This window comes from Elephas maximus, chromosome 3 (genome assembly GCF_024166365.1).
Source record: "Elephas maximus indicus isolate mEleMax1 chromosome 3, mEleMax1 primary haplotype, whole genome shotgun sequence".
Lineage (NCBI taxonomy): Eukaryota > Metazoa > Chordata > Mammalia > Proboscidea > Elephantidae > Elephas > Elephas maximus.
Window position 1 is genome coordinate 147,126,639 of NC_064821.1, and position 11,860 is coordinate 147,138,498.

At 44.1% G+C, this 11,860-nt stretch overlaps 1 protein-coding gene across 1 annotated transcript in view; it reads right to left on the bottom strand.

The window, feature by feature from the left end:
- Window positions 1–2,890, bottom strand: part of SLC44A3 (solute carrier family 44 member 3) — a 115,806-nt gene extending 112,916 nt beyond the window's left edge. The window contains exons 1-2 of the mRNA XM_049879709.1: window positions 2,755–2,890; window positions 1,998–2,105 (exon numbers count right to left, since the gene is read on the bottom strand). Coding sequence (XP_049735666.1) covers window positions 1,998–2,105; window positions 2,755–2,781 — 135 coding nt within the window. The 5' untranslated portion in view covers window positions 2,782–2,890. The remainder of the gene's footprint in view (window positions 1–1,997; window positions 2,106–2,754) is intronic.
- Window positions 2,891–11,860: the final 8,970 nt, after the last annotated feature.

Sequence of the window (11,860 nt, forward strand, 5' to 3'; positions counted from 1 at the left end):
TGTAATTTTAAAGCAGTTTTCAGCTCTGCGAGGAGCCCTGGTAGCCCAGTGGTTAAGCACTTGCCTGCTAACCAAAAGGTTGGTAGTTTGAACCCACGGGAGAAAGATGTGGCAGTCTGCTTCCGTAAAGATTACAGCCTCAGAAACCCTATAGGGCAGTTCTACTCTGTCCTGTTGGGTCGCTATAAGTTAGAATTCAACTCAACAGCAATGGGCTTGGTTTAGTGGGGTTTCAGCTCTATCCCACCTATCTGCTGGCTTATAGTTCTTCAGCTGTTGGGCTGAGAGTCTGGTAGTGATGTACTAGGTCTGAAGCTTGGAAAGGGGGTACTAGGGAAGATCATTAAATAAAAGTAACAGCCCGAAGTCAAAGTGGCAAAGTGCAAAGCTGAAGAAGCTGCCCCCTGCATTTATAAATAGCAGACCCAAATAAAAACACAACGAATACATCCTCAAAAAGTTAAACATAGTTAAACGTAGAATTTACCACATGACCCAGCAATTCCATTCCTAGGTATATACCCAAAAGACTTGAAAGCAGGGATTCAAATAGATACGCATAATGTTCACAGCAGCATTATCCACAAGAGCCAAAAGGTGGAAACACCCATGTGTCCATCAACAGGTGAACGGATAAACAAAGTGTAGTATATTCATACAATGGAATTTTACTCAGTTTAAAGAGAAATGAAGTTCTGATACATGCATGCTATGACAGGGATGAACCTTGAAAACATTGTGCTGAGTGAAATAAATCAGTCACAAAGGGACAAATATTCTATGATCCCACTCACATACATAGTACAGGCAAATGCAGAGAGACAAAAAGGTTAGTTGTTACCAGGGCTGGGAGTAGGGGGGTAGTTAAGGGAGTTAAGATCAAAACAAAAACACGAAGCATCTGTGGGGAAGTTAATCAGAGGGTGTTGCAGGTATACTGTCTCTCTCAGCTCCTAGAGTTCCTAGAGAGTTCCAAGGGCCATGCCCTAAGCAACACAGAACACTCAGTTCTGCGTAACCTTCCAACGTGTCTGCAATGAGGTCTGTGTGAAACCTGCTGGTAAAGTCAACAAATGAACAAATGCCTCTCTTAGTGTGAAAGGAGAACGAACATAATATCTTATGGCCTACTCAAATTTATTTTTTTTTCAACAAAGGTAATTACTATCTGGCAGTTATCAGGTTTTATAAATTAATCATTTACTACGTAGCAAAGAGTATGCCTGAACCTGCATGGCTGAGTTCATGAATATGGTCTTTGAAAAGTTAAAGGAGGCTTTTAAAAAATTTTTGCTGTTTCCTACAATGCTTAAGTATAAAAGCATTAAGATTCAGCTTCCAAGACGCTCTCTCAGGACTAAAATAACCCGGCCTGATAGGGTCTACCAGCAACCACACATACCTGGAAATCAGGGTAGGAAAATAGCTAACCAGATATCAAGGCCCCACTTACCTGCAAGCTGCTGAACACAGCATACAAAGAGTGTGTGTGTAATATACTACGCTAAAGTAAGAGTAATTTATTTCTAGGCTCGCCCTGGCATTTCCTTTGTTAGAAGCTCAGCAGAAACCCAAGGAATATTTGATTTTGGGTGGGAGGAGGGGCGGTAAAGAACTTCCACTCTGGGAGATCAGATAATGATAGAAGACAGATCCACCACTAAGTAGCAATTCCACTGCAAACCTTGATTCTAGATTTCCTAGTGCAGTCTTCCATTAGAACGCTGCCTGCAGAAATGAGACGGCCCCTCCAATTCAAAAATTCTAGGAGGTTAAGAGATACCTAACAAGAATTCCCCAGGACTAACTGATGTTTATTCCTCGGTAATGACAGAAGTCTCTCATTGCAGCACAAACTTTAACCTGGTACCACCTCAGAGCTTCCCCAGGGAAGGCAGTAGGAATGTGATTTAGATTTGGGGCACGTCTCTTTTGGGGGACACACACACACACACACACACACACTGACCTCTTCTCTGACAAGCATCCACACTTACCAGACCAGTCCAAAAGAGAAAGAATAGGAATAGCCATGTTTTATCTGTGCATTTCCTATAAATCTGGGGTCGCCACTCTCTTTGCCTGGGAGTCCTCTCTGCAGAAACCTTCCAGAAAAAAGAAGGAAGAGGGGTTGAGGAGAAGAGGATCAGTAACATGGGGGTCCCAACCTGGAAACCGAACCCGAACTTACTCCAAGATTGCTCAATGTCACCAATCCTTTTTTTTTTTTTTTAAATTGCTTGGCCGCCTGAAGGAGCCCGGATGGTGCAGTGGTTAAAAGTTTGGCTGCTAGTCAAAAAGTCGGCGGTTCGAATCCATCACCCCACTCCTTGGAAACTCTATGGGGCAGTTCTACTCTGTACTATTGGGTCGCTCGCTATAGTTCAGAATCGACTTGCCAGCAACCGGCAACGGGTTTGGCTTTCTGAAACTTCCACAGAGCCTCTAAAACACCTGCTCTGTGAGGAGTGGACGTTAAGTCCCCTGTGGCCAAGTCCTTACCTGGAGCTGCACCTGGATGTAGCTACAAGTTCGTGCCCCGCAGCAAGCATCTCCCTCGCTTCTGCCCCAGTATCTGAGTGGGATCCGGGATCCTCCCCCACCAGCTGTTTCCCCAGGGCACAATGGCTCCAGGGACCGAGGCTTAATCCCCTGAAAGTTAGTGGAGGCGGAAGCGTTCAAGACAGGCAGGTGCCTGGGGCAGGGAGACCGGCCCTTTCCGCGGGCCTCCCCTGCCAGGTTGCGGGCCCTTACCAGGTACTCGGCTCCGAGACACTGCATCCTGCGCTCCGCCGCTGGGGCCGCGCACTGGGCACCCCGCCGCCAGGGCCTCCCAGAGACGCAGCGCCCGCGACTCGGCGGGCGAGTCCCAGCGCCGGCGGCCGAGGGGCAGGAAGGGGCGCAGCGCCACCCCGAGGCCGCCCCGCCGCAGTGCCCCGCCCCGGCCCCGCTGCGGCCTCCCGAGCGGCCTCGGGCCTTTCCGTCCGCTGGGTCCGCCTTTTCTCCGCGGTTTTTTTTTTTGGTTTTTTTTTTCCTGCTCAGGTCTTTGAACTGTTAGCAGGGAGTCCTGCCACGCTAGAAAGTAGAGGCCCAGGCCACTTTCCTGCTCGCTGTCCTCAACCACGCTGCGTGGTGGCGACTCCCTTCAAGATCGAAGGTCCAGGCTCAATCCGCGACCCTGGGCGGGTCCTCTTTGGGGGCCTCATAAGGTGGTCGGCTTTGTGAGCAGGATGTAGAACCAAAAAACGAAACCCATTGCGGTGGAGTCGTTCGAACTCACAGCGACCCTTTTGCAAGCATCATAGAACTGCCCCATTGGGTTTCCAAGGAGCGGCTGGTGCATTTGAACTGCCCACATTTTGGTTGGCAGCAAAGCTAACCAGCCCACCAGGGCACCAAGATGCAGAAATCCTTAGGGCTAGGGAGCAATGTAGTGGTGTATTATACATAACTAACACTTGCTGCTAGCTGCCATCCAGCGGCCGGGACTCATGGCAACACCATGCACGTAAGAACCAAATTGCTGACCTGCCTTGCCTCATCCCTATGATCTGAGTCATCCCCATGGTCAGTTGTGGATCGGATCTTGTGATCCCTAGGGTTTTTATTCGCTGATTTTTGGAAGTAGATCACCGGGCCCTTCTTCCTAGTCCGTCTTAGTCTGGAAGTTCCACTGACACCTATTTAGCATCATAGCAACACGCAAGCCTCCACTGACAGTTGGATGGTACCTGTGCACCAGGTGCATTGACCGGGAATGGAACCGGGGTCTCTCCATGGAAGTGCCCCACTTAACACTTAAATAACACTATATGCCAGGCTGTGTTCTGTTTTGCAAGAATCATTAAATAAGAAACTACTTTTATTCCCAACTTACAGCCGTCGAAACTGAGGCACAGGAGAGTGGCAATGTAACTTGCTTGAGAAGGTACAGCTAATAAGCTGTAGAGCCAAGCGTTGAACCAGATACTGTACTCTGGGTCCAGGGTCTTGGTGCTTTTAACCCAATATACACTATTTTTAATTTCAACCTCACCGAAAGTATTACTTTCAGTGCTCATTGTGTGCCCGCCACAGTCTTTTTGCCTGTATTATGTGATTTAGTTCTACAAGAACCCTATGAGATGGATGCTATTAATAGTTTCAATTTTCCAGAAACAAGGAAAACATGGCGCAGAGAGGTTAAGTAACTAGCTAAAGTGTCACAGCTAGTAGGTGGCAGAGCTGGGATTCTGCCTGGCTGTGGCTTCAGGGCCCACCATACTGAGCAAGGGCTTTGAGCAGATAGATCTTGGTTTGAATCCCAGCTGGGCCACTTACCGGGTGACTGTGGGCAAATCATTAACCTAGCAAATGTCAGCTTCCTCACCTACAAAATAGAGAGAATACCAACTTCATAAGGTACTTATGAGGGTTAAAGGAAAGACCTCTAAATGTATCTTAGTCAGTGCCTGGCACATAGTAAGCACCCCTGGTGATAATTATAAAATACAGTAACTGTAAAAATCATTAAGGATAACTTTGAGAGTTAAACCATCAGGTGAATTGGCTGTTGGCTGAAATGATGGAATTTCGCAGGGGGCTCTGGGCAAATCCATCATCCTAGTTATAATTCAGAAACCCCGGGTGGTACAAACCGCTAATTTACTCAGCTGCTAACTGAAAGGTTGGAGGTTTGAGTCTACCTAGAGACACACTGGCAAAAAGGCCTGGCGATCTACTTCCAAAAAAATCTACCACTGAAAACCAAATGGAGCATAGTTCTACTCTGACTCACACGGGGCTGCCACGAATTGGAGTGGACCCAGTGGCAACTGGTTTACAGTCTTTTTTAGTTATGATTCAGATGCTGAGCTTTGCTGGGTCCTGAAGTGCGAAGAGCTGGGGAGGGATAAGTGTGTCTTCTACAAATTTCCCTGGGCTACAGTAGGAGTTCAGTCACAGTTGTAGTATATTCGATGTCTTGCTGAAGGGTAAATTCCTGATAATTTGGAAGAGTGTTGTGGGTGTGGGCCTGCCGCTAGAGTTACTCCGGCTGTCACTGAGGGAGGAGCTGGCCAATCGACTTTTCTCAGCAGTATGTGCACCATTCAAGTAAAGCAACCCCGTGGCTGGACTGAGTTTGTTCTTGGGTAAACCATCCATAACAGTTTTTGTAGTGCTAAATTATTTGGTCCTTATTTCCCTGGGAGTAGCTCTTTGGCAAATAAATGGCTTTGTTAAAGCATTGCTATTGTAGATTAAATATTAAACGATGCAGGAAGCATCAAAGAAGATGGAAGGAACATAGAGAGTCATTATACCAAAAAGAATTAGTCGACATTCAACCATTTCAAGAGGTGGCATATGATCAGGAACTGATGGTACTGAAGGAAGAAGTCCAGCCTGCACTGAAGGCATTGGTGGAAAACAAGACTCCAGGAACTGACAGGATATCAACTGAGATATTTCAGCACATGGGTGCAGTGCTGGAAGTGCTCACTCCTCTACACCAAGAAATTTGGAAGACGGCTACTTTGCCAACCAACTGGAAGAGATCCATATTTATGCCAATTCCTGAGAAAGGTGATCCAACCGAGTGCGGAATTTATCAAACAATATCATTAATATCACATGCAACCAAAACTTTGCTGAAGATCATTCAAAGGTGGCTGCCGTAGCATATTGACAGGGAACTGCCAGAAATTCAGGCTGGGTTCAGAAGAGAACGTGGGACCAGGGATATCATTGCTAACATCAGATGGATCCTGGCTGAAAGCAGAGAATACCAGAAGGATGTTTATCTGTGTTTTGACTATGCAAAGGCATTCCACTGTGTAGATCATAACAAATTATGGATAACATTGTGGAGAACGGAAATTCCAGAACACTTAATTGTGCTCATGAGGGACCTTTACATAGATCAAGAGGCAGTTGTTCAGACAGAACAAGGGGATGCTGCATGGTTTAAAGTCAGGAAAGGTGTGCGTCAGAGTTCTACTCTTTCACCATACCTATTCAATCTGTATGCTGAGCAAATAATATGAGAAGCTGGACTATATGAAGAAGAACAGGGCATCAGGATTGGAGGAAGACTCATTAACAACCTGCATTATGTAGATGACACAACTTGCTTGCTGAAAGTGAAGAGGACTTGGAGGTCTTACTGAGGAAGATAAAAGACCACAACCTTCCGTACGGATTCCGTACCTCAACATAAAGAAAACAAAAAACTGGGCCAATAAGCCACATCACGATAATGGAGAAAAGATTGAAGTTGTCAAGGATTTCATTTTACCTGGATCCACAATCAACACCCATGAAACCAGCAGTCAAGAAATTAAAAGATGCATTGCATTGGGCAAATCTGCTGCAAAAGACCTCTTTAAAGTGTTGAAAAGCAAAGATGTCACGTTGAAGACTAAGGTGCGCCTGACCCAAGCCATGGTATTTTTTTTCTTTTAATATTTTTATTGTCCTTTAAGTGAAAGTTACAAATCAAGTTAGTCTCTCATACAAAACCTTATATACACCTTGCTATATACTCCTAGTTGGTCTCCCCCTAATGAGGCAGCATATTCCTTCTCTTCACCCTGTGTTTCCATGTCCATTCAGCCAGCTTCTGTCCCCCTCAACCTTCACATCCCCCTTCCAGTCAGGAGCTGCACACATAGTCTCATGTGTCTACTTGATCCGAGAAGCCCACTCCTCATTTTCTGTCTTATAGTTCAGTCCAATCCCTGTCTGAAGAGTTGGCTTCCAGAATGGTTCTTGTCTTGAGCTAACAGAAGGTCTGGGGACCGTGACCTCCGGGGTCCCTCTAGTCTCAGTCAGACCATTAAGTCTGGTCTTTTTATGAGAATTTGGGGGTCTGCATCCCACTGCTGTCCTGCTCCTTCAGGGATTCTCTATTGTTCTTCATGTCATGGCAGTTACTGGTTGTAGCCAGGCACCATCTAGTTCTTCTGGTCTCAGTCTGATGTAGTCTCTGGTTTATGTGGCCCATTCTGACTCTTGGGCTCATACTTACCTTGTGTCTTTGGTGTTTTTCATTCTCCCTTGTTCCATGCGGGTTGAGACCAATTGTTGCATCTTAGATGGCCACTTGCTATCATTTAAGACCCCAGATGCCACTCTCCAAAATGGGATGCAGAATGTTTTCTTAATAGTTTTTATTATGCCAGTTGACTTAGATGTCCCCTGAAAAAAGCCATGATATTTTTAATCACATCATATGCATGTAAAAACTGGCCAATGAATAAAGAACACTGAAGAAGAATTGTAGTGTTGGCAAAGAATATTGATTATACCATGGAGTGTCAAAAGAATGAACAAATTTTTCTTGGAAGAAGTACAACCAGATTATTCCTTAGAAACAAGGATGGTGAGACTGCAGCTTACCTACTTTGGACATGTTGTCAGGAGGGAACAGTCCCTGGAGAAAGACATCATGCTTGGTAAAGTACAGGGCCAGCAGAAAAGAGGAAGACCTTCAACGAGATGGATTGACACAGTGGCACCAACAATGGCCCAAGGTATAGCAATGATTGTTAAGAATTGTGCAGGATCAGGCAGTGTTTCATTCTGTGGTGCGTAGGGTTGCTATGAGTCAGAACCGACTCAACAGCACCTAACAACAACATTGTAGATTCGACATTTATACTTCAGAGCGAGTGGTTTTATCTGCTCTGGATCCAAAGATTGCTAGGAAAGACTGGTAGAGGGCCAGCAAAAACAAGGGAAACCCTTCATGGGGTGGCTTGACACAATGGCTGCTATGATGAACTCAGACATGCTGGCAATTGTGAGACTGATGCAGGACCAGCAATGTTCCATTCTGTTATTCATAAGGCCACCATGAGTCGGACCCAACTCAAGGGCAACTAACAACAACATACATTTTAAATGGACAAGGAATATTAAAAGTACTTAGTTTAGGCATCTGAGCAAAATCTTTTGAGCATCCACAATATGTCATTTAAGACATTGTCAAGGAGTATGTTCATTAGACAAAATTTATTGAACACTGTGTATCTGACATGTGGGCACACACTCAGGAATTCTGATATAGACACTGTCCTCAAGTTGCTCACGGTCAGTAGCGAGACGAGACCTGAGCATCTCAGGTTGTCAGTCAAGGCTGTGTCCTTTTCTGCCTAATTTGCCATCATCCTAGGGACAAAGCTCAGCCTCTTTTGTTATTTCCATAGGAAATCTACTTACAGCAAGTATTTCTTAAGTTTTAGTAGAATTGAGTTAAGAATTGGTAAACTGTGAAGAGGCAAACCGCAGTGGAGCTGTTAAAAATAAACAAAGCACAAAGAAATTAAAGTATATAGGGTTTATTTGAGCAGTGAATCTGTATGTGTACAAGGAGACTTTCCTGTTCAGAAGAGAAAAAAACAGAAGGCCCCATGCACACCAACTACAATAAGAATTTTATGGAGAAGAGGAAATAGAACAGAAAATTAACCACTGGTGAATCTTAACATGATTGACTGAACCATGCCCCATCCGCCTTACTGGGATCAGCTGGCATCAGGTTACTAGGTGGTTTCCAGTCTGCTTGTGGGGGGTGGGGGGGAATTCATTTGCACAAATCTTCAGGTGTAGTCCGGAGGTTTTAAAATAATAAAAGTCCCTCAACTAGAATTATCTCTCAGGATGCAAGGGAAATTACCTAAATTCTTTGCATAAGAAACTTTAAATGGATTCATGGTTAACCAATGTCTTGTCAGAAAAAGAGGTCTGCAGCATTTTATGATTACTCTGTCTCCACTGTGTGTTTATCTATTTCTGGGTGCATTCCACATTGGTCAGTGACCTTTGTGAAATTTCCTATGTACTCAGAGGACCCCAGCAATTTGGGGCTTCAGTTTCCTTTCTTACTAGCAGAGAGCATCCTCCTCCTTCCACATTTTCCATGGCTCCACTCTCCCGTTTTTCCCATCTCTGAGACATCCCTTCTGGATTATCCATCAGGACCTCCACCTTCTCCTCCCATGCTTGTGCAGTGATTTCCTTTCCTCTGAAGGCCTAGGACCAGCAGAACCCAGGTATGGCCAGAGGCAGGGGGATCCTTTTCCCCAAGTGGGTTTCCCAAGGTGGGTTCTCTGCAAACACTAGTGTCTTCCAAGGAGCCCTGGTGGTACAACCGTCAAGCACTTTGTTGCTGTCTGAAAGGTTGGCAATTGCGACTCACCTAGCGGCTGGAGAAAGATGCAGCAATCTACTCCTATAAAAGTTCCGAGAAACCAAAGCCAGATCCTTTGCCGTGGAGTCAACTCTGACTCATAGCAACCCTATAGGACAGAGTAGAACTGCCCCGTGGAATTTCCAAGGTGGTAAATCTTTACGGAATAACAGAGGCCTTTTGCAACAGATTTGCCCAATGCAATATATTGTTTGATTACTGCTGCTTTCATGGGCATCGATTGTGGATCCAAGTAAAATGAAATCCTTAACAACTTCAAAATTTTCTCTATTTATCATGATGTTGCTTATCGGTCCAGTTATGAGGATTTTTGTTTTCTTTAATTTATTTTATTTTTTTTATGTTGAGGTGCCATCCATACTGAAGACTGCGGTCTTTGATCTTCATCAGTAAGTGCTTTGAGTCCTCTTCACTGTCAGCAAGGAAGGTTGTGTTATCTGCGTATCACAGGTTGTTAATGAGTTTTTTTCCAATCCTGAAGCCCTGTTCTTCTTCACATAGTTCAGCTTCTTGGATTATTTGTTCAGCATACAGATTAAATAAGTATGGCGAAAGGATATAACCCTGACTCACCCCTTTCCTGACTTTATACCATGTAGTATCCCTTGCTCTGTTCAAATGACTGCCTCTTGGCCTATGTACACATTCCACATAAACACAATTAAGTGTTCTGGAATTTCCATTCTTCAAAATGTTATCCATAATTTGTTACGATCCACACAGTCAAATGCCTTTTCATAGTCAATAAAACACAGGTAAGCACCTTTCTGGTATTCTCTGCCTTCAGCCAAGATCCATCCAATATCAGCAATAATATCCCTCATTTCACGTCCTTTTCTGAATCCAGCTTGGGGGTCTGGCAGTTCCCTGTTGATGTACTGCTGCAACCATTTTTGAATTATCTTAAGCAAAATTTTACTTTTGTGTGCTGTTAATGATATTGTCTGATACTCTCCACATTCTGTTGGATCACCTTTCTTTGAAATGGGCACAAATATGAATCTCTTCCAGTTGGTTGACCAGGTGGCCGTCTTCCAAATTTCTTGCAATAGATGAGGGACAGCTTCCAGTGATGCATCAGTTTGTTGAAACTCAATTGTGATTCTGTCAATTCCTGGAACCTAGTTTGTCATCAGCGCCTTTAGTGCAACTTGTATTCTTCCTTCAGTACCATCAGTTCTTGCTCATATTGCTACTTCCTGAAAGGGTTAGAAGTTGACCAATTCTTTTTGGTACAGGGACCCTGTGTATTCCTTTCATCTTCTCTTGATGCTTCATGCATTGTTCAGTTTTTTTTGCCCGTAGAATCCTTCAGTATTGCAACTTGAGGCCTGAATTTTTTCTTCAGTTCTTTCAGCTTGGGAAATGCTGAGCATGTTCTTCCCTTTTGGTTTTCTAAATCCAAGTTTTTGCATATTTTGTTATAATACTTTATTTTGTCTTTTCAAACTGCCCCTTGAAATCTTCTGTTCAGCTCTCTTACTTCATTTCTTCCATTCATTCTAGCTACTTTATGTTCAAGAACAAGTTTCAGAGTCTCTTCTGAAATCCATTTTGGTCTTTTCTTTCTTTCCTGTCTTCTAAATGATCTTTTGCTTTCTTCATGTATGATGTCCTTGATGTCACGCCACAACTCTTCTAGTCTTTGATCACTAGTGTTCAATGCATCATATCTATTCTTTAGAAGGTCTCTAAAGGGGATGCCGCATGGTTTAAAGTCAGGAAAGTTGTGCGTCCGGGTTGTATCTGTTCACCATACTTATTCAATCTGTATGCTGAACAAATAATCCGAGAAGCTGGACTATATAGACAAGAATGTGGAATCAGGATTGGAGGAAGACTCATTAACAGCCTGCAATATGCAGATGACACAACCTTCCTTGCTGAAATTGAAGAGGCCTTGAAGCACTTACTGATGAAGATCAAAGACGACACCCTTCAGTATGGCTTGTACCTCAACATAAAGAAAACAAAAATCCTCACAGCTGGACTAAAAAGCGACATGATGATAAACAGAGAAAATTTTGTAGTTGTCAAGGATTTCATTTTACTTGGATTCACAATCAATGTCCATGGAGGCAGCAGTCAAGAAATCAAACAATGATTGCATTGAGCAAACCTGCTGCAAAAGACCTCTTTAAAGCATTAAAATGCAAAGGTGTCACCTTGAAGCTTAAGGTGCACCTGACCCAAGCTTTGGTGCTTTCAATTGCATCCCATGCATGCAAAACCTGGGCAATGAATAAGGAACACTGAAGAAGAATTGACGCCTTTGAATGATGGTATTGGCGAAGAATATTGAATATACCATGAACTGCCAAAAGAATGGACAAATCTCTTCTGGAAAAAGTACAGCCAGAATGCTCATTAGAAGCAAGGATGGCAAGACTTTGCCTCTTGTACTTTGGACACGTTATCAGGAGGGACCAGTCTCTGGAGAAGGACATTATGCTCGGTAAAGTAGAGGGTCAGCGAAAAAGAGGAAGACCCTTAACAAGATGGATTGACACAGCGGCTGCAACGATGGGCTCAAATATAGGCTTTCCTAATCTTTACGGGAGAGGCCCTGCTGGCGCGGTGGTTAGACACTCAGCTGCTTCCATAAAGATTTTGTTATTGTTGTTAGGTGCCGTAGAGTTGGTTCTGATTTCTAGTGACCTTGTGTAT